This window comes from Balaenoptera ricei, chromosome 9 (assembly GCF_028023285.1).
Source record: "Balaenoptera ricei isolate mBalRic1 chromosome 9, mBalRic1.hap2, whole genome shotgun sequence".
NCBI classification, from domain to species: Eukaryota; Metazoa; Chordata; class Mammalia; order Artiodactyla; family Balaenopteridae; genus Balaenoptera; species Balaenoptera ricei.
Window position 1 is genome coordinate 93,384,597 of NC_082647.1, and position 24,276 is coordinate 93,408,872.

General features: G+C 33.8%; 1 protein-coding gene and 1 long non-coding RNA gene across 4 annotated transcripts in view; one reads left to right on the forward strand and one right to left on the reverse strand.

Annotated features, from left to right (window-relative positions):
- Positions 1-22,805, forward strand: part of LOC132372067 (uncharacterized) — a 79,930-nt gene extending 57,125 nt beyond the window's left edge. The window contains exon 3 of the long non-coding RNA XR_009505082.1: positions 22,099-22,805. This is a non-coding gene — a long non-coding RNA (uncharacterized LOC132372067). The remainder of the gene's footprint in view (positions 1-22,098) is intronic.
- The window catches only part of PTPN12 (protein tyrosine phosphatase non-receptor type 12), an 88,437-nt gene that overhangs the window by 14,873 nt on the left and 49,288 nt on the right, over positions 1-24,276 (reverse strand). For all 3 annotated transcript variants that reach the window (XM_059934096.1, XM_059934094.1, XM_059934095.1), the window contains exons 6-12: positions 23,183-23,254; positions 19,461-19,520; positions 17,503-17,645; positions 14,653-14,719; positions 12,124-12,201; positions 11,926-12,024; positions 4,634-4,719 (exon numbers count right to left, since the gene is read on the reverse strand). In XM_059934096.1, the coding sequence (XP_059790079.1) occupies positions 4,634-4,719; positions 11,926-12,024; positions 12,124-12,201; positions 14,653-14,719; positions 17,503-17,645; positions 19,461-19,520; positions 23,183-23,254 (605 nt within the window). The remainder of the gene's footprint in view (positions 1-4,633; positions 4,720-11,925; positions 12,025-12,123; positions 12,202-14,652; positions 14,720-17,502; positions 17,646-19,460; positions 19,521-23,182; positions 23,255-24,276) is intronic.

Here is a 24,276-nt window from a genome sequence, read left to right on the forward strand (position 1 = left end):
AAAGGTATTTCTGAACAGTGAAAAGGAACAAAACAAGAATTAGAAAAGCAGTAAAGCACAGAGAGCATAGGAAATTAGAGAACTACAGTAAGCATGCATAGCAGTGTGTTTTGCCAAAATCTACACTCATTTATCTTAAAAAAATGCCAATTTGGATAATTCAATTAGAACTTTAAATTTTCGGTAGTCAAATAAATCAATCTTGTCCTTTGTGATTTCCTTTATCCCTTCTATTATATCCCCCTCTACAAGTCTGTCAAACATTAAACTATATTCTATGTTTCAATGATTTGACTTTTTATATTTAATTAATTTAACTATCTAAAGCTTACTTTGGTGTGTGGTGTGATATAAAGATCTAAATATATTTTTTTCCCTGAATGGTCAATAATATAATATGACTTAATAAATAACCCCTTTCTTTTTCCTTGTTTAATATATGTTAAATTAATTCATAACACAATCTATAATATTTCCTAGTTGCTTATTCAAGTCCATCAACTAACTGGTGTGTATGTATGTGTATGTGTATATATACACACACACACATTTTTTTTTTTTTTTTTGGGGGGCCACTACATGCAGCATGCAGGATTTTAGGTCCCTGACCAGGGATTGAACCCGTGCCCCCTGCATTGGGAGTGTGGAGTCTTAACCACTGGACTGCCAAGGAAGTCCCAACTGGTATATTCTTATACCACTAACAGATTATAATGCATTTTATTTATTTGTTTGTTTGTTTATTTTGGCTGCACTGGGTCTTAGTTGCGGCATGCAGGATCTTTTAGTTTTGGCATGTGGGCTCATGGTTGAGGCATGCAGACTCTTAGCTGCAGCATGCATGTGGCATCTAGTTCCCCGACCAGGAATCGAACCCAGCCCCCCTGCATTGGGAGCATGGAGTCCTACCCACTGGAGCACCAGGGAAGTCCCACTAACAGATTGTTTTAAATATAGTTTTATAATTTTTTAAAGGGTTGGTTCTCACTCATCACTACTTTCATCCTAAATTTTCTTTGGTATTTTTGTCTCTTTATTCTTACAAGTGAACTTTAACATTATATTGGAAAGTTCAGAGACGATTCCTTTGGTATTTTGATGAGAACTGCATCAAATTTGAAAATAAATGATATTTTAAGTATCACTGAGAAAAGCTAAATTACATTTAACTTTTCCAACCAAGAACACTTAATTTTTTTCACTAATGCAAATGAATACATTTCTACTTCAGGTTCTACTTTCTACTTACGGTTATTTCCAGGTATTTATATTTTGAAAGGGATCTCTTTAAAAATTTTTTCTTCTCCTATTTGGCTGGTCTATAGGACCACTTTCTACTTTTATTCAACCACTTTGCTCCTCTTTCTTATAAATTAGTCATTTTAAGGAAATATATTTGGTTTTAATGTAATTATTTTTTAAATCAACAAAAGGAAAATAACATTTCAAAGAAGAACCAAAGGGCTTCCCTGGTGGTGCAGTGGTTAAGAATCCGCCTGCCAAGCCAGGGGACATGGGTTCAAGCCCTGGTCCAGGAAGATCCCACATGCTGTGGAGTGGCTAAGCCCATGCGCCACAACTACTGAGCCTGCGCTCTAGAGCCCACGAGCCACAACTACTGAGCCCACATGTTGCAACTACTGAAGCCCATGAGCCTAGAGCCTGTGCTCCACAACAAGAAGCTGGTGCACCGCAACGAAGAGCAGCCCCTGCTTGCCGCAAAAGCCTGCATGCAGCAACGAAAACCCAACACTGGCAAAAATAAATAAATAAATAAATTTATTTTAAAAAAAGAAAAAACAGTCAAGTAGAGTAGTAGCTGTTTTATGTATATGGATTTCTCCCATCACCCAAATTTCTACTTGCCTTTTTCCCAGGGCCCTTGGTCACCTGAATCCCACCACATGCTATGCTTGATCAGAGTTCCCAAATGCCTCTATTTGAGCATACCTCAGCTCCTTGTTTTGATCCCAGAAATACCCTCACCTATCCAGGATATTCTAAGTGCCACAGATGTTTAAAAGTCCAGTTCATCCTCCCAGGCAGCCTTTAAAGGAAGTAGATAGGTATTCATGTATTTTTGCCAGATATAAAACTCTCTCGTTCTTGGCCTCTATAATGCCACTGTTTCCTGGTTTTCCTTTATCCCTTGATTGTTCATTTCTTTTTTTACAGCTTTCTTTTAGTTTGCTCTTCACAAATTTTGGTGCTTACCAGGGTTCCCTCCTTGGTACTTTGAGATATTGTACCCAGAATCTGAGAGATCTTATTCATGCCCAAGTCTTCTACATCAGCTATATACAGAGTCCTCAGTATATCTTTACTTCCAGCCTAGATATCAAAATGTCTAAAACAGAACCACTTTCTGTCTTTCTCCAGTCCTATTCTAACTTAAGTTTGTTTGAATTGAGAGGCATTAGAAGCATCAAGTATATTGTTTTTGTCTCTGAAATATTTATAAATTAAGAAAAATTTACTAAGGCATACTTTTGTGTCTCTGTAGTAAATCTGTTGACAGTTTATAGAAATAACTAACAATGTATACTTCCAGAGTGTTGGTGTTAGTGAAAAAATATCGAGAATATTATTAGTTTAACAACATATATATTGAAAAGAGAAAATGAAATCTGCTATTCAAAATCTACAATTTGATTTCTTTAAGTATTTATAAACCAGAATCATATGACTGACTAAATCTAATACAACAAACATAAGCCTTCCTCTCTAGATCTGTCTCCAAAAACTGCAATGTACTCTAAACAACTGATTAACTTGCTTACTGTAGCCATACTGAAAAAACAAAGTATACTATTTTTATCAATCTTATGCTCTTGGGATTTTATTTTCAGTTAATGAAGTATTCTTTGTGGAACACAATGAAATTCTGCCAATTACCTCTATTTCATGAATAAGAAAGAAGATGGACTAAGCATGTAATACAAACTCACATGCATATAAAAACTTGAGCACATATCCCGAAATAAAACCCTGACATAAGCTGAATGAACATTTTTCTGTTAACACTCATTTACCACTTTTTAGAATTATTTTTTCATTTACTGAAGAAAAATAGGAGCCAAACTTTTAAAAAGGTATATGAGAAAGGTTTAAAATTCAGAACACTGTACACTCATTTTTTTCCTTCAAAATTAGGAAAAGGCTACCACGGTTTGTTGTTGGAGGTAGATGACCATATAAATCACAAATATTAGTGTACACTTTGAGGGCCTCTACCTTGGCTCACTCTCAAAATCCAAATTAAAAGATATCTGTGTAGCAAAAGTTTCTTAATTTCCTTTAAGGTCATTACAGTTTCTTTAGGACTCTACAGAACTGATATGGGAGACAAAAAAATTAGAGAACTAACAGTTTATAGGTTTTAACTGGCTGCCTTCCACAGTAAATACCAAAATGGAAATCAAACAGGAAGGAACTGCTGAGAAGTGTTGGTGTACAGTTAACATCCTGAGCATTTAAACACTGAGACCTAAACCCACCTATATAGGCTTTCTGATCTTCCTTAGAGAAGTATGCAAAGGCATTCCAGAGACTATAATAGCTACCACATCTTGCCTTAGTTGTTGTAAGCTTTTACTTTTGTAAAGAAGGATCTCATTAAGGTACAGCAACTCAATGCCAAGACACAACCATAGTCACCTCACCCAACTTTATTCAACTTCTATCAAACTTTTAAGGGGAAAAAATTGGTGAATCCTATACAAAGGAAGTCCTACTTTGAGGGAAGGTCAATCAGTTTGGGCAGATCTATGCTCGGGACAAGACACAGTATAAGTCATTCTAACAGTTTTATTACTGATCTTCCACTGTGTCTCCTTTTAAAAATAATTCAGTAACTCAATCTTAACTCCACATTGTAATGGGAAAACCAACATTTAGTGAAGACCAAGTATGTGCCAGGTCCTATATGTAGCATTTTCACATACTTTATTTCATTTAATTCTTAGGACAATACTTAAACAAACAAACAAAAAAACCCCCAAGATCAAATAAATTAAGTGGCTTACTCACGACTTCAGAGCTAGTAAGTGGATGAAAAGGATTTGAAACTAAATCATTCTGACTCTATCTGTAGTCTTTCCATACTACCATCTAACTGACCTAGCTACCCTGAAAGAAAAGAGGGGAAAAGGGGGATAGGAATATATATTGATTTTAACTATTATAAATGAGAGCTTGGTATGAAAGTAAGAAAATCTAGAAAGAAATAAACTCATCTTTGCCAGTGATGTTATTAAACATCTTCACATAACCTCTTCAACATGCATACAATTTTTGACAATCATATTACCTGTTCAGTCATTAGAAAACTGAAATAAATCTTAGGAATAGCTAAAATTTTAGTTGTACCACATACCAAAAGATGAGCTATAGTCAATTCATGGTTATGCTGACTGTTCTGGTATAGTATACTACTGAAATTTTATCTAAATTGAAAAGAATTTTTTATAGTACACCATTAAAAAAGTCAGTTGCCATACATATGCTACATCCTAAACAAAAGAATATAAGAAAAGTTATTAAAAAAAAACTTAGAAATATTCAGAATTTTTTTGTTTTAGTAACAATGAGTAAAAGATAAGTATCCTTTCAAAGAAAATGTGACGTACAATACCTGCGGGTCCTTGGTGGTTTTGGAGGGGGAGAATCTTGTTTGTCAGGATCTATGGAGCTGACCATATTTTCAGTGTTAATTTCATTCTGCCAAGAAAAAAAAAATGCTTCATTAAAGTTAGGGGAAAAATAATTTTCCTTCCTCATGTTTCAAATAAATTGTTATTGGGCTTGTGAATTTTTAAAACAATGAGAATTTTGCCAAATAATAAAATAGGTGTTATGTCCTCTATGTTTAAGCCCGAAAGACCAAATTCAATGAGAAAAATTAATATCAAAAAAACAGTCCATATCCAGTTACCAAGAAAATCAACCGTGTAGAGCAGCATTTCAACATATTTCAAATGCTACTGTAAAGAAACAGATTTCCCAAGAAGATCTTTTTTTCAGGCATTACTACCACAAGATTTGTAATGTGCACATAGGGGGAAAAAAACAAGGTAAGTCTTATATCCTTCACCTTTCCCAGACTTTTTTGGGACTCCTATTGCTACCTACTACTCTAAAAGGGATGATCCTGAGTCAATACAGTTCTTATACAACCTGTAAGAACCTCAGGTTGTATTTAGGATTGTGAATAGAGGAGATGTGAAATTATTACATAAAACATTGTCTTGAATTAGTTTCAGCCTCAGAAAGTACCTCATTTTTATATAGCTAGGCTTTGTTAATTCTGGGCCAGAAGACAAGAATGGTTTCCACCCTTGCCTACATCTCAGATAATTTTAGGAAAAAAGCCATCTTTGCATATACTATAATCAATTAAGGAACTCTGAAACTGTAGTTGACTTTTTTTTTGTTTTAAAGTCAAAAGACACTTCTACCATGTCCATCATGGCATCTTCTTTGTCTATATTACTGTTTCTTGCCAGTGTCCTTTTTTAATAAGTACTCCCAACAATAGGAAACAGAGACCTCAAGTTTACAGCAATTTTTAATGGACCCTGTTTCCTAATATCAGATGCATTAGAAGTGTCTTACTATGCATCTTGTTCTGACCAAAACAAGAGTTACATTATGAGACTGAAAGCTTGCATCCTTAATTACAGCTACCTGTCAAATCAGAGGCATCTGTTGCAGGGATATCTGCTATAGATAGGATAACCACATAATCTATTGTCCAAATCAGGGCTTTTACACCTAGACAGCAAGTATAAACTGGTTTTGCCTCGAGTAAATCAGGACTTTGTTACCACACTTTTAGATCCTCAGATATTACCAGAATTTAAAGACTCCTCTCATCATAAAGATTCCTCTCACATATTAGTGACTCATTTGCTTATTATTTCTATTAATTAAACAATCATATTCCCATAACACTCATTAATATTTTTGTACCAGAATCTATAAATATTCTTATTAAGTAGGCTAAATAAAGATTAGTGAACCATATGAAACTGCTTCGACTGAACTGTTGTTTCTAACCTACAAAAACACATCAATTTTTTACAATTTCAACATAAATAGCCTCGTGTCACGTCAAGTCAGGTTTTGCTGCCAAATACCAAATGCGCACACACACACACACACACACACACACACACGCACAAACCAACTGTAGGTTTTCAGTGCATTTTAGATTTTGGAACAGCAGGTAAGGCATTGTGGATCTATATGTGAAAGGCAATGAACAGTAAGCACTGGAAAGGATACAAAAATGGACATAGCCCTTAACTTCAAGAACTGTACTGTCATCAAACAAAAAAGTGAAAGGGTAATAATAAAACCATAAAGTGGTAAAATCAGTACAATGAAGCTATGAAATAAGAGAAAGGAGATGTTATAGGTGAGAATATTAAGAATATACTTGGGAAAATATTAAGGTAGCATGTCGAATGGCATTAAGGGGTGGATAAGACACTGACAAATAAAAGAGAACAGAGGATGGAAGTATGGAACAGGTAGGAATGGAACAGGAAGAGAAAGTAAGGGTATATGTAGGCAAATAACTAACTACATGTGACAAAGGAAAGAAGGTGTCATGAAGGATTCCTCATTCTGGGTGAATGAAAGCTATTAACAGAAAGGGACAAGACAGGAAAAGAACTTCTGGGGGAGGTAAGCTTTTTGAGCATGTTGAATTTCATATGATTAAAGGAATCCATGTGGCAATGCAGAACTGCAGCTCAGAGAGCCACTGCCCACACAACATGAACAAAACCTCCTAGTCACTGGACTTGAGAATAAAACAATGTTCTTCTTGGATTCCTAGTTTTTACCTACAATAATGTTTGCTGTACTTTTATATCTTCTGATCCTCTTATATGTACAGCTTTTGTCCCCACATTTGTCCTAATGTATACAGCTCTCTTTGGCTATTTTTATTACCAGTTAGAACAATCACCAACTTTTGAAATTGAAAGGAATTTTAGAAATTAAAGAATCTACTGGAGATAAGGTTCTAGTGTGTTCTTTTGTTTCAAGCAGAGCTTGCTAAAGCTATTTTTTTTTTAACTTTTGACCACCTTTACCCATTTTGCTAAAGTGTATTAATATTTTTTCTGTATTAATATTTCCACATAACAGAGCTTTATCAAGGGCCACAAAAGAAAAAAATCAGAACCTAATTATCAAATATATAAGGTATATTATCAGCTGCAGAACAAAATAAATATTAAAACAAGGTACTTTAAATAAAAAAACTTTACATAGGAAAAAAATTTAGAATTCAATAATATCACATCTAAAATGTACAACACAAGCAAAACAGAAGGACCATAACACAAACTATTGTTGCTGTTAATCACCCTAGAACTGAAAATCCTGGTGTCAACTGGTGGTAGTATCTTTTATATACAAGATAAAAAGGCATGTGCGCATACCTTAGAGATGCTTGCTTACTGAGGTGTTTCTAAATCCCAAGTCAAATGCTACTGGATTCCAAAATAAATTTTCTCTTTACATCTTCTACTCTGAGAAATGATTTTAGTTGTAAATACCTCTAACAAATAACATTTATCATAAAGTCATATTGCTGATTAGCATTTCAAACTAAAATCTCTACAAAAATAATTTGGGGACATAGAGCTTTAAGAAGCTTTTTAAAAAAATTCCTTAACTTTACTTCTAAATTAAGTTGTCAGAGAAATAATAAATGGAGATTTATGATTGTTTTTCAGAGCATAGGTTCAGAAAGATAAGTAACATATTTCAAATCATTTTACTCAACCACATAGCTCTAAGATAATTTTCCCGAATTTTTTAGATCCTACATTTTCTCTAACTGGGATTTATGGTTTCCAACCATATATAAACATGTTATAAAAACAGTCATTTATATTTTAAAGTACCTAGAAAATAAGATTCCTTAAGAGGAAAACATTAAAAATTTATCTAGAACGATATGCTATCTTTTCTCCTATCCACTTGTCCTTCCACCTTTTTATCCATTCATGCATTGAGATACATAGTACCAGACATTATGGTACACAACCTTTGGCAAAATATTTATTCTCATAAACTATAGTTTCTCAGAATGGATTCTATAGAAAATTGTTTTTCCCTTTTGCAAAATAGGAAAAAACATCTTGTACAAATGGCAAATTCAGCAGTCATCATGTCAGCTTTAACAAAACACAAGGACATAATCTAATATTTTAAGTTCAGTTAGCAAGCAAACATGTAGTGTGTGTCTCCTATATAACCAGTCAATGAGATAAGAAAGTAGGATTGAAGTAACCGCTATCTGCTGTTGGATGCTATTTCATCTAATCTCATGTAATGTATGATTTTTCTTGTATTCCTTAGGGATTTGTAAACCTTTGACCTATCAGACAGAAACAATCTATAACAAAATTGTAATTGTAGTGTGGAGTTCAGGCTAGTAAAAAGGAAGTTTATGAATAAAACCTAAAAAAATAAAAATCAGGTAATGAGAAAAACGAAGATGAGAGAGTAATGCAATATTTTTCACATATTTTTTTGGAAATAAATATAGTTAAAACCTTTAAAAATACAACATTGAACATTGCCTTAAAATTTTTTTCTAGCAAAGGCAACAAAAGTAAATTTAAGCAAGTGGTATTATATCACACTAAAAAGCTTCTGCATAGCAAAGGAAACCTCAAGAAAATGAAAAGGCAACCTACCAAATGGGAAAAAATACTTGCATATCATATATCTGATAAGGGGTTAATATCCAAAAAAAATAAGGAATTCATATAATTCAGTAGCCAAAAAAAAAAAAAAACTCACAAACAAGTCGATTAAAAAGTGAGAAGATGGGCTTCCCTGGTGGCGCAGTGGTTGAGAGTCCACCTGCCAATGCAGGTGACACGGGTTCGAGCCCTGGTCCGGGAGGATCCCACATGCCGCGGAGCAACTGGGCCCGTGTGCCACAACTGCTGAGCCTGCGCTCTGGAGCCTGCGAGCCACAACTACTGAGCCAGCGTGCTGCAACTGCTGAAGCCCCACGTCTAGGGCCCGTGCTCCGCAACAGGAGAAGCCACCGCAATGAGAGGCCCATGCACCGCGACGAGGAGTGGCCCCCACTCGCCGCAACTAGAGAAAGCCCATGTGCAGTGGTGAAGACCCAGCGCAGCCAAAAATAAATTTAAAAAAAAAAAAAAAAAAAGTGAGAAGATCATTTGAATAGACATTTTTCCAAAAAGACATCCAGATGGCCAACAGGTACATGAAAAGGTGCACAACATTACTAACCTTCAGGGAAATGCAAATCAAAACCACAATGAGACCTCACACCTGTCAAAATGGCTATTATCAAAAAGACAAGAAAAAAGTGTTGAAGAGGATGTAAAGAAAAGGGAACCTTTGTGTATTGTTGGTGGAAATGCAAATTGGTGCAGCCACTATACAAAACAGCATGGAGGTTCCTCAAAAAATTAAAAATAGAACTACCATATGATCCAGCAATTCCATTTATGCATATTTATCTGAAGAAAACAAAAACACTAACTCGAAAAGATACATGTACCCCCATGTTCACTGCAGCATCATTTACAACCTAACTGTGCACTGATGAACAGATAAAGAAAATGTGGTATTAAAAAAAAAAAAGAAAATGTAGTGTGTACACACACACACACACACACACACACACAGAGGAATATTATTCAGCCATAAAAAAGAATAAAACCTTGCCATTTGCAACAACATGAATGGAACTTGAGGGCATTACACCAAGTGAACTAAGTCAGAGAAAAGACAAATGCTGTATGATCTCATATGTGGAATCAAAAAACAAAAAAAGGGGGCTTCCCTGGCGGCGCAGTGGTTGAGAATCTGCCTGCCAATGCAGGGGACACAGGTTCGAGCCCTGGTCTGGGAAGATCCCACATGCCGCGGAGCAACTAGGCCCGTGAGCCAAAACTACTGAGCCTGCGCGTCTGGAGCCTGTGCTCCGCAACAAGAGAGGCCACGACAGTGAGAGGCCCGCGCACCACGATGAAGAGTGGCCCCCGCTCGCCGCAACTAGAGAAAGCCCTCACACAGAAATGAAGACCCAACACAGCCATAAATAAATAAATAAAATTAAAAAAACAAAAAAAACAAAAAACGGAACTCGTATATACAGAGAACAGATTGGTGCTTGCCAGAGGTGGTATTGGTGGTGGGGCCCAAAGTGGGTGAAACAGGGTCAAAAGTTGCAAACTTCCAGTTATAAAATAAGTAAGTCACAGGCTATAATGTACAGTTTGGTGACTACAGTTAATAATACTGTATTTTATATTTGAAGATTCCTAAGAGTAAATCTTAAAAGTTCTCTCCACAAGAAAAAAAAAATTCTGTAACTATGTATGATGATGGATGTTAACTAGACTTATTGTAGTGATAACTGCACAATATATGCAAATATTGAATCACTATGTTGTACACCTGAAAGTAACATGTTACATGTCAATTATATCTCAATAAAAATTAATTAAAAAATTTTCTAGCTGATTCACTTTGCTGTACAGCAGAAACACAACATTGTAAAGCAACTATACTCCAATAAAAATTAATTTAAAAAAAAGAATAAATTTTCTACACATTAAAAAACTTTTTCACTTCTAGAAATAAGGAAATGGTATAACTCTGAAGTATAAAAACCTTAACTTTGAAATTAATATTGCATTTATGGAAAAAAACAAATATTTTTCAATTAACGTTTAAAGAAAAAGTAGCCTATTTAGCTTTTTGAAACATTAAAGGAGTCTCAATTTAGATAAAATTATACACAGTAATATATATGCATTCTATTCTATATTATAAAATACTTGGCTTCATTGAGCACAGGTTATAACAGGCTTTAGTTAAACTAAAGGGAAAACAGAGGTGATAATATATGAGGCATAGTTGCAAAATGATTTCTGTGTTAACAAAGGAAATAAGAATGAGGTCACATATATGAATCTTAAAAATCTGAAACTATCACCTGTCTAATAAAGGAAATACACTGTCCCAAAAACCCATGGATTAATATTAGATTATTTTAACACACTGATGTAAGCATTTGGTTAACAAATCTCTCATTTGTAACACCAAGAAATTTCAAATAGTCTGGGAAATTACCAAAACCATACAAAGGGGGAAAAGAAAAACAGCGGTTATAAATTTTGCCACTAATTTCCTCATTTTACTTCAGTTATTGGAGCTAAATTTGTTTATCATGCGATAGTCATCTTAGATTCAATAATAAAGATGTAAAGAAATTCATCCAAAAAAACAGCCCGATACCTTCAAGGATAAGAAGATATATAGAGGAGATAAGAGAAATACTTTAAAAAGAGACAGAAATGAGAACGCTGTGAGAAAAGAGTATTTTTGTCAGGTCAAAACTTTGAATATCCAATAAATTCTAACGCTAAAATAACAGTGAACTAAAACAAGCCCCAAAGGGACTTAATTATGGTCCTATATTTCTACATAATTAAAAAGCATGTACAAAATAATGACAAAGCTTTATATCATCATGACCAAGAACAAAATAAAATTCATGTAGAATCAACTCAATTACTTTGGTTGGATGGAAGGGGAGAGAGAAAAATGCAGTTGATTTGTTAAAAGTAATTTACACTTGAAACAATATTGAATTATATAACTTTTGACTGAGATCTACATTCATAACTATATTTTACTTAGAATATTATTTAACTTGTACTGGAGTCATTATATATCACAATAGAGATTCAAAGAGGAAGAAGGAAAGGAGTTAAAAAATCAAAGTTAAATAAAAATAATTACTGTAACGGATATTCTCAGATAAAACACAAGATGGCAATTAAAAAGCTAAATATCACATCTTGGTAAAAAGTAAAAGTTTTCTAAAATTAATAGGTGAAGAATACCTACCACTCCATCAGCAATTTTCTGGGCTCCATGAATTTCATATAGTTGTAGCTGTTTTTCAAACAGTTGGGCGATAGCTCTATGAACAAGCTCATACTGCTCCTATTAGGGAGATGAAATGATAAACAAGGGAAAAGACATTAAAAAAATAAGAAGGCATTTATAAAAATATAGTTTATAAAGTGAAACAAAAAACTATACCTTAGTTTGTACTGCAGAATGCCTCTGTGTTCTCATTTCTTGTATTAAGTTGAAAACATTAAATTCCTCTGGTATTTTCTAAAACAAAGAATTTAAAACATGAACTCTGGACAACTGTTCAGAAAAAACAGTAAAATAGTCTTCAACTCAGCTTTTCACACAGAGCTTATATACGTGCTGGGTAACTGAAAATTTATTGAGCACTATCTATCATATATCAGAGACTGTGCTTAGTCAAGAACTAATCTTGACACTCAGCACTCAAGCTAGTGAGCTAGATATGTGAACAAATAAATATGTCCAGCCAACGTATGGTTGCAGTACAGTGGGAATAAACATGCTGTGACTAACTCTGGTGTGTGAGTGAAAAGTGAAATATACATAAGCATGGCGGATTAAATGTATAATCTATTTGGGGAATTGAGAACCTTGATGTAGATAAAACTGACTAAAAGACTGAAAGAAGGAGAGCAATTCAAAGGAGGAGAAAAGATAAGGCTACTTGGCATCAGACTGCAAACATAATAGAGTCTGAACTCATTCTATAGGCCAGTGTTTCCTGGGCTGGCTACTTAATGACCAGCTAAGAGAGCTACATCTCTGGAGACTGTGAAACATCCTAGACAATTCGTTTGTACATCTGGAATTACAACTACTGCAATAGGCAGCCATGACATGAGCAGATCTGATATTTGGGTAACTTTTGTAGCAGGGAAGATGACAGAGTGAAAAGGGGAGAAACTGGTGGAGGCTTACTGAAGCAGTCCAGAAAAACAGAAAGGTAGATTTAAGGCACATTTCTGAGGCAGAATTACTAGAACTTGGTGATCAACAAGAATATTTTGGAGTGATAAAGAAGAGAGAAGAGTTAAACATGATTTCCAGGTTCACCGCTTGGGAGTCTTTATATACACCAGAAGAGTTTTATATCAATTCCTATACTAAGGCTTAAGATTATATTTATGTTACGTCAAACTCAATCAAATGGGGACTGTGTTCAAAATACACAGCTTTCGAAATGACAAGATGTTTCTTTGCTAGTATTCAACCAAATGCCTCTTCCCACCCCAATTTTAATCTTTGACTTTTATGTTAAAATGTGTTAAAATCTAGCATTTTTGTTCACTTAAAAATTTTCACACGAGTGTTAGGAGATGATTTGTTTAGGGGGAATACAAAAATAAAATTTAACAGAGGGCTTTTTGAAAAACTATTTAAAATTTAAATATTCCAGGGCTTCCCTGGTGGCACAGTGGTTGGGAGTCCGCCTGCCAATGCAGGGGACACGGGTTCGAGCCCTGGTCCGGGAGGATCCCACATGCCGTGGAGCAACTAAGCCCGTGCGCCACAACTACTGAGCCTGCGCTCTAGAGCTCTAGAGCCCGCGAGCCACAACTACTGAAGCCCACATGCCTAGAGCCCGTGCTCCGCAACAAGAGAAGCCACTGCAATGAGAAGCCCGCGCACTGCAACGCAGAGTAGCCCCTGCTCACTGCAACTAGAGAAAGCCCGCGTGTAGCGATGAAGACCCAACGCAGCCAAAAGTAAATAAATAAAATAAATAAATTTTAAAAACAATTAAATATTCCCTAAGTGAAAAATGGAACGAAGGCAGGGAAATAAAGGATAGAAGGAAGAAAGAAGGAAAAAGAAACTAAATATTTTATTATTCCTATTTTATATGACATAGATTGACAAATTCATAGAAACTATAAAGCTATGAAGAATAAAAGCTTCTCCCTAATGCATAGAAAATAAACATACTATAGAACCAGCAAATAAACCAAATCTACATACAATGAGGAGACTTGTGCTTTTCAAATCTGTAATGAGGGCTATGTCTTTATATCCTCCATAGTATCAAACCCAATTTCTTGGAAATAGTACTGGTAGCAACAATAATACCAGGGATAGTAAGAGAAACGAACATTAAATTTAGCACTTGCTACATGTCACACATAGTACTGAGGAACTTTACAAACTTTCTTAAGAACTTATTTAATTCTTTGAGTTATTAACATTATGATTCCCATTTTCAGATAAAGAAATTGTGGCACAATGAGATTAAGTAAATCAACCAAGATCCCACAGCTAGTAAATGAGAGAGCCAGAATTTTAACCTGGGAAGTTTGGCTGCAGTTAGCATTCTTAACCACCATACTATATAATGTTTCCAGTTAGGCATAAATATTTACTGAATTGACTATACTTATACATAGAATAAATATAAAAGGCAACAAGAGTGCTGTATTTGGAAAAGTCAATGCAGAGTTTACATGCCTAATGTAGGTATTAATTCATCCAGAACAAATGGATGACAATATGTTTATCTTGCTGCCCAGTGTATTACCTCAAGGTAATATGCATCATTTATACCTTTCACTGCCTTTATCTCTTACATAGCAAAGCTACTTCTAAAAAAGTAACATGTATAACAAAACATATGCTATAATTTACTGCAATTAATCATCAAGTTTGAAAATCATAACAGATCAATTAGATATAATGATACATAAAAATTATTCTTACCCCAGCTTTTAGTAAATTCCACGTATAATCTATGGCACAAATGGCACCTGTTCTTCCACAGCCTGCACTATAGATATAAAATTTGAAAAAACAATTTGATTTTTGTGATAAAAGAACCGTTAAGTAAATGTGGGTGGACATGTTAATATTCAGAAGCAAAAAATCATTTAAGAAATCTGACAAAATTCTACTTATTTAGTAAACAAACTACAACTTATAGCGTGTGCATGGCAAACATCCTTAACATTAAGATTTATATCTTGTTTTCATTTAATTTAAGGAACTTCCAAAAGTAACTCACAGAATACCTAGAAGCCTTCACTTTGTAAGTCTGTCTACCTCAGAAAACCTTGTCTAGCTAACAAAATACCTTGCAGATATAAATTTATACTATGTTCTAGATGGCTCTGGTAAGCTTTAGAGTAGAGGAGAAAACTACATCATTTCAATTGCAAAAGGTATAGGAAAGACGAAGAATGCTACAAGCCCTAGAAACTGGTTTGAACACCAGCAGTGATTTCACCAAAGAAACAAAAGCCACTAATGCTCTCTAATCTCCTGAAGAACTAATAGAACCTGGAGAATGTAAAGTAAAATACCACAGGTTAGTTATTTTAAAATATGACAGAAATACTTTAAAGCAACTGATTTTCAGCTAGAGGGAGGCATATGCACCTAAGGATTGAGAATCACTATGAGTAATTAAAGATGTTCCTGACATCACTGGAATAATTTTAGGCAGAAAAAAAGTTGGGCAGCACTTTAATGCATATTTTGAAACTTTTAGAAGTATCAGTAGTTTGTTAAACATGTAATCTAAGAATTCCTGATAAAGTACATTATAAGCAACTTAGTATGGTTTTTAAAAAGCTCTTAACAATAAACAATAATATTAATTTTAAACCACTGATACATTTGTCAATTCCACACATCAGAACGTTTCTAAAATTTTGGAGTTAACAGTTACTAGGGCTAAATGATATATATTTAAAACTTGATGGTTAAAAGTGTGATAATACAGAGACACAGAAAACCAGATCAATGCAACACAATGAAAATTCAGAAACAGATTTGAGTATATTTAAGTATTTATTACATAATGGTGGATTCTCCAATTAAAGCGGAAAGACTAGACCATTCAATAAATAGTACAGGGAAAGTTAGTTAAAGCAAAAATTAGATTCTTACCTTTTATCTTAATCACAAAAATATTCCAGATGCATTAAAAATATAATGTTTAAAAAAACCTACAAGTGTATTTTTACGCACTACTGTGTTAGGGAAGGACTTTCTAAGCATATGTCAAGGGACACAAATCGTTAATGAAGATATTCACAATTACGTATGGTAAAACATAGGCAGAATAAAAACCATGAAAAACCAGAGCACTTACAACAAGACTACACGTTAACATCTTCAACATATAAAGATATATAAAGAATTCATAACGTATAATTATTGAGATGAAAATCACTGGCAAAGTAAACAAGCAATTCACAAAAGAATATAAATGGCCAAGAAAAAAAAAGCTTGCCTGTCACACTGACACTGAAACAAAAAGATAAAAGTATTGGGAAGAATATGGGGAAATGGGCATTCCCACAAACAAACCAGCAGTGGTATGCTTAATTATAATGAGCATCAAATTTATGGATAACAAATTTTAAAATATACACTAAAAGTATGGAAAAGTTCATGTCCTTTAACTTAGAAATCCCACTTTTAGATATCTATTCTAATGAATTACAGATGTGTTCAAAGATTTCACCAGAAGATTGGCCACTGGATATTTAAATTGTTGTTTAAAATAGCTGAAAATGAATGGGGTAATAAATGAAATGCCAAGAAATGGAGGTTAAATATAAAATACAGTGCAGTCATAATGTATTCCAGAAGAAAATTTATATGACTTAGAAAGATGTACATAATATATGAAATGGGGAAACATTCTTAAAAAAAATACTATACACACATTGAAAGCACATACACTAAAATTTTAACAATGGTCATCTCTAGTGGGATTGTGAGTGACTCCTTCCTTTTATGTTTGTGCTATCTAAGTCACTACAGTTGCCATACTATTTTGGTTGTTCAAAAATATTAAATGATCAATTTATTTTTTTAAAGGAAAATCTTCCTGTCAAATTGGATTTATAAACTATGTACATGGACCGGACAATATTAATAGAACAGGAAATAATTTCAACTAACTTGTAAAGAAGTTAAGCCAAAGCAATTTCTTTATCTTTTAGTTCTACAATTAAATAGATCTTTTTCTTTTTAACCAGTTAACTACTTAATTAAAAAGTCAACTAACCACAGAATTAACTACAGAAAAATAATTTTAATTAACCAGATTGTTAACTTATTCCCACATCTCCATCAGCAAGGCACCTTTCTGGCCCATAAATAAAAACCAGCCCTTTCACTTCACTAATATAGGCATCACAATCCAACCAACTGGCTAAGAAAACTATCTTTGGTGTTCCATTTCCACTAATATCTTTTAACTATTTAATTAACCAGTAAATCTCTGAGTCTGAAAAATTTCATTTATTGATGCTTTTTATAACAAATGTGAACGCAGATATAAGTCACTTAAAAAGATAAATTGTAGTTTTATAAGTACTATGGTTTTAAGTTTTTTAGAAGCATCGAACGTAAAATAAAAATTAAGAGAAGAAAAGCTGCCTCAGGATTCAAATAGATTTTACTATTTGGAAACCCATATAATGACCTATCTAATGAAATTCCAAAATTTAGGTTTCAAAATACCATACATTACCCATATTATAATGCCACCTATATTTCAAAGTATTTAATTTAAATATTTAGAAAATTCTTTTGTACCTGCAATGAATACAAATAGGCACATCTTCATGTTCTTGGTATTTCCTCATTAAGCTTATCATGTCCAGAATAGAATCAAATGATGAGGGAACATCATGGTCTGGCCAGTTCACATAATGAAACTGATATAGCCTACGAGATTCCTTCAAGAATAACAGAAATTCAGCCATTATGAAAATACACTTGCAAATTTTAAAGCATACAGAAAAGCTGCAAATCTCACTTTTCTGCCATTTCTAAGATATGTAAGTCATATTTAGCACTTCCTTAAAAAAAGATAGCCTACATTTATCACATATAAAGTATTGATCTAAGGGGTTCACATGTAACAATTTACTTAATCCCCATGTAACACCATGGGGAAGGTATTGTTAATACTATCCTCATTTTATAGGTAAGGAAATTGAGACAGAAAGAATAACATGCACAATGTTTCACAGCAAGTGACAGATATGGGATCTGAAAGCAGGCAGTCTTACTTCCAAAACCTACACTTTATTATACTATGTATACTACTTAATTAATCTACAGTATTAAGTGGATGAGCAATATACCATAAGCATTATTTTAGAATCTATTGTAATCAGAAGACTAATAGACTATTTAAATCAAAAAGAAAATTAGAAATGAACTTGTCCAAACCCAAACCTACTCAAATTATGGTGTGGGCTGCCACCCATCTCCCTACCCTTCAAGGGATCTGTGAGTTTCACACTATTTTTATAATAATACTAAGGTGTTATTTGCCGTTTTCATTCTCATTCTCTCATGAGTGTACAGCAGTCTTTTCAAGGCTATATGCTTTAGGATGATATCATCACTTTGAAAGGTAATGGAATGTCTGCTTGTGTATTCATGCTTTTAAAAATACTTCTCAGTTTTAATTTCAAATATAGTAAATATTAAAAGATATAACCCACAGAAACAAGAGCTCTTTGGAATCTTCAACAATTTTTAAGAATGTAAGAGTCCTGACATCAGAATGTTTTGAGAATGGCTATTCTGATGTTTAATAGAAAGAGCACCGCTTGGAATTCAGGTAAAATGTATTCAAATTCTACTTCTGCCATTAACTGAATAACTTCAGGTAAGCTACCTAACTTCTCAAAGATTCTTTATCTTCATCTATGGGCAATAGAGATAACAGTACCTACCACTATGAAGCTAGGAGGATTGAAATGCCTGATACAATACTGAAACTCAGTAAGGTACCTATCATTATTACTATAGATTAAAAAATAGCAACCAAATGATAATAATTGACTCAACTAAAGGGAAATGATTAGTCAGGTCAGGGGTTGCTAAGAGTACTGGAACCATGTCTACTTATAAACAGTAAGGAGTTGTTAAGTATGCTTACAATGCACTGTTTGGGGAAGAATGATGAGCTTCATGGCCAAGCTTAATTACTTATAGTGATTTAAAATTTAAGATAATAACAAAGAAATTGAGGAAGAATTGATAGCCATTCTCTAATGTCATCAGATTTTTCTTTGATTCCTTCCTGGAGAAATTATCATTTTATATAGCTCTGAAACTAAACTCATGGGCCTCTAGTGAAAACAAATTATATCTAAATGAAGACAGCATTAATAGTGGCTTGTCTCTTTCTAAAAAATTGTAAACTAGTAAAAGTGGGTAATAATTATGTAAATAATACTATAATCTGTTTACTGCAATAGAGGAAAAATATTTGCAGCAAAGAAACCAACTATTCCAAATACAGTAAATTTAATTTAGGGTAAGTTGTTCTAAGTAAGTAATTATATTACTTTAATTGATAAACATAAGGCTCAAGATAATAAAATATTACATCTGATTTTCTTCTTCATTATTTTATATAACTAAAAAAATCAACAAACCTCCTTAACTATGTAAGGTAAGATAGTATATTATTTATATATATCCTCTCTTTAAAAACTATCCTTAGAATCTGTCTCTAAATGGAAAATACTTACATTTTGAAATTCAAGTAAGAGTGTCCTAATGAAGTAGTCTGTTCTTGCTTGTTCAGCTTCCTAAGTAAAGGGAAACACTTGTGAGTCAGTAGAACATTAAAACAAAACATACCAAAACAAACAATAACCTCATATTTAAAGTCCACAATATGAAATTAATCTTTAAAATTGCAGGTATGCCTGATAATTATAAAAACAACAATTCTAGAAGTCATCAATTTATCTAAGTTTTATTTATTTATTTATTTATTTATAAACAGAAGTATCTGTTAACCAATTACTTAGCTAGGAGTCTATCATCCAACAAAATATTTGCAAAGTGACAACCATCCCCAGAATCATGTAACAGAAATAACACCTACAAACAAAATGTCACTCCTTAGTACTTACAAACATCTTCAACCATTTTATCTTTCCATTAAGCTTGATTTTCTCTACCTAACACTCAACTCTGAATTAACTGGATGCCTAACGTGGAAGGAAAAGGATGCACTCACAAAATCCCAAATTATTATTTTGGTTGATGACAACATAATCACTTTAAAAGTCTCTTACTATCATTTGTCAATATATTAGAAAGCTAACTATTCTTTTTGCCTTTTTAATTAAAACTACAGATAGGGTAGGACAGCGATTGTCAAGAGCAACAGGGTATGCTGCTTTATTAATTTAAAAAAATTCAATATTATCCCTGCTTTAATTTTTTAAACCATAGTAATTTATTTTGAACTTTTCAAGTAACATTGCAAGGGGACTTCCCTGGTGGTCCGATGGGTAAGACTCCACGCTCCCAATGCAGGGGGCCCGGGTTTGATCCCTGGTCAGGGAACTAGATCCCGCATGCATGTTGCAACTAAGAAGTCTGCATGCCACAACTAAGAAGCCTGCATGATGCAATGAAGGTCCCACGTGCCTCAACTAAGACCCGGCACAGCCAGAATAAATAAATATTAAAAAAAAAAAAATAACATTAAGAGGAAAGTATGTTTTTATTTTCATCGTAACAAGAGTACGAATGAAAACATTGGTCCAAGACTTAACCTTTTCTCACCTATAAAGGGTGAGATAAATACTTTTGGCTTTGTGGGCCATAAAGTCTCTGTCTACTTTATGTTGCTGTTGTGATAGGCAAATATATAAATAAATGGGTGTGGTTGTACTCCAATAAAACTTCACTCACAAAACAGGCAATGAGCTAGAGTGACCCATGGACATTGTGCTGCTATCTGATCTAAGTGGTTACACGCAGCAACATGCTACTGAGCTCCAGCCTGCCCGTTGTCCACTGTTCACCAACACTTTACCCTCCTTCTCATCCCCGAACCAAGAGAGCTACTGATACTGTCCTGTCTCAGTCTCAAACCCTCTGATTGCCAAGTATAGTCAAGTCACGTACTATGGTTATTTTCACTACCTTGCTTTCTACTTATAAATTTGATTTTTTGTTTGCAACAGTGATAATGAATCCTGAGTTGTCTGAAACAACCACATGACATACAAATTACTTTCCATTTTGAAAGAAAAATTTTGCTTCTTCAGCATGAATTCCATCATTGACAAATCAAACCAGCTGTTACAAATCAAATCAAACCTCTTATCAAGAGGACTTTTTAAAATTACCTTTTAGTGCAACTGAAAAACCAACCCAAAAAGTCAATTCATCTTTTTCCAAATTATAAACTATTTCTTACTTTTCTCTATTCATTATTATAAGTTGCTTACTATTTCTGATCCCCGACTGTTAAAAAATTTTAAGTTGTTTTGTTGTTGACTATTAATCACTATATGTGGTCTCTCGAACTGTGACATTCATTACAATTATCGTATTACATTTAAATTTACAAATGTTGAACACAACCATGCTGCACAAAACTAGGTTTCCTGGACTGTCCAGGGACTTAATATTGTAGAATACTTTCTGAACTGGTGAGGGGGTAGTGTTCCCTCACAGGAGTACAATATGGTTATGCATTGGTTTTTATTCATTCCAAACAATATGAAATGCAGTAGGATTTTTAAATTTTTAAAATTTAATCCACAAACAGTTAATTCTAACCAGGACTTTAGAGTATTGACTACACTTTAAATCCAGGCCATTTAACTATGAGTTACAGTTAACATTACAAAAATCACACTGTATTTATAAAGGAGACTGTGTAAAACAGTCTGAGTCCTTTTCTACATAAACCTAGAAAGCACTAAATTTCTGGTAGCATCAGAGGAATTCATAAGTCCTAAGTACAAATAAGTCATAAAATTAAGGACTTCTTGAATTCACCAATGACGAGTAAAATCATAGAAATTATATTTCACTTAACCATGGAAAACAAAGTCAAAAACAAGCAATTATGAGATGGGTAATGTAATGGTTAATTTTATGTGTCAACCTGACTGGGCCATGGTGTGCTCAGATACTTGGTCATACGTTATTCTTGGTGTTCCTGTGAGGGAGTTTTGGGGTGAGATTAACATTTAAATCCGTGGACTTTGAGTAGTGCAGACTGCTCTCTCTAAGGTGGCTGGCCCTCATCCAATCAGTTAAGCCTTGAATAGAAAAAAAGGACCAGCCTCCTCCAAGTAAGAGAATTCTCCAGGAGACTGCTTTCATCTGTAACACTAGCTCTTCTTGGTTCTACAGCAGACTGTCTTTGGACTGGAGCTGAACACCAGTTTGCCTGGGTCTCAGCCTGCCCACCTTCAGATCAGAACTATTTTATCAGCTCTCGGTCTCCAGGCTGCTACTCTTCAGCGTGAAACTGAAGCATCAGCTCCTCGTGGGTCTCCAGCTTGCCCACCCTCCCCTGCAGATTTTGTACTTGCCAGCCTCCATAATCATGTGAGCCAATTCCTTATGATAAACCTCTTTCTCTATATATGTAAACATCCTACTGCTTCTGTTTCTCTGGAAAACCGTGACTAATATAGGGAAGTTATTTAATTTTCATGTATGTTTAATCATGGTATTTTGAGTTGAGTAAATAAGACAATGTATTTCTTTCAAGTGATTAAAAAAGACACCATCATGTGTCACCCAAAGCAAATTGTTGGTTCTATTCTAAAGCTTATATTTTACTTCTTTTTTGTTGTTCCTTCACTGTTTTTGTTCTTTAATTCATTTTCTCAGATTTGTGTTGTTAGTTTTAGAACTTGAATTTAATTCACTTCCACAGCTCATCAAATAGGTATATATTTTAAGTTTCAAATCAAGTTTTCTGCCATAAAAGATCAATCTCTACTTTCAGGATGGAAGTTCTCAAACCCATCTTTGTACATAATTATAACAATTCTGGGGAGAGTAACATAGATATGAAAGATTAGCATAATAAACTATACTTCAGTCATCAAGGATCTTTCTCATTTGTTGAATTTGAAACTAATACTTTATACCACTTTTCAAATAGATCACTCAAAGCAGTTATTTGTTTATTCTTAGATACATAACACTTATGATCAACTTATATACAAAGACTAACACAGAATTAACAAAATAAGGTACAAGGAAATTATACGTTTATGAAGTCATTCTCAAAGCTTCTTAATTTAAAAGCAGTATAAAAACAAACATTATTATTAATGTTTGTTTATTAAGTGTAGATTTACATGAAAACACTGAAGGCTTGGCTTATATAAAACCAGGTTCATACCATATTATAATTTAATTACTCATCAGTCTAACATACTCATTACCTGATTAAATAATATATATAAAAATAGGTACTTACACAAGAAATTTTAAATGGTGCAAATGTTATAGGGTCTTCTCCATACAAAGGCCAATAGCGCTCACATTTTTTCTGTTTTCCAAAAAAAAGTTAGTAAATAATTGACAATTTGTTTTACTTGAACTTTAACAAATATTTTGTGTTCAGGGTGTTCTTCCTTCCCAGAAAACAGAAAAACTGCCATCAATAGGCAAAGAGCTAGGAGCTCTCAGACTTACCCAACTAACCATAAAGGTGGGCTACCATGACCTCTCCAAGACTAGTCATAAGAACCTTATTAACATAAGTGTATAAACTGTTCATTGCTACCGGCTTGGTATATAGAGTAGACTCCAAAGATCCTCCTCTAGAAAAGAAAAATCGCTTAAAAAAAAAGTGCCTGGCACAAGGAGGTCCATTCAGTATAAAAAGTTGCCAGGCAAGTTTTAATGCTTGTAAAATGACAATCTCTATAATAACTGGCTGAATTCTTGTTAAGTGTAAAATCTGTGGCATCGTGGAAAGAGCACTCCACTTGGTATCAGAAGAATTTTGCAAGTAGCAATTTTACTGTTTGGTTGACCTTTAGTTCCTTTACCTGTAAAAAATGGGAATAATAATCCTTATCTTATATGATTGTTTCAAGTACTAAATAAGAGTATATTTCAAATGTTCCACTGGTGGAACGCTATACAAGAATAATGTATTATTTAAACTATCCACTTTTGAGATTCTAGAAAGTGTAATCGAACAGTTTCCCCTTTTACTTTCCCATTTTAAACAGGTATAGATATAGTAGAATATTCAATTTTCATTGGTTTCTAATATCAAGCCCCATCATTTTAGAAACTTAGGTAAGTGAATGAAAGCCTAACTTTACAGAAGATCCAGTGATTCTGAGGCAAGAAATGATGCAATTTTACCAAGACCCAATAAAATGAAACCCTTTAAGTGACAATTTAACTTAAAATAAACCTTTGGCAGTGGGAAATACATCAGTTCTTACTAAATTCTCGTAGTTCTGTATATATAGTAAGTGGAATTGTTACCTATAGGCTAGAATTAACTGTAAGCTGACAATACTGCTCTCAGGGCAACAAAGTAGAACTGCCTAG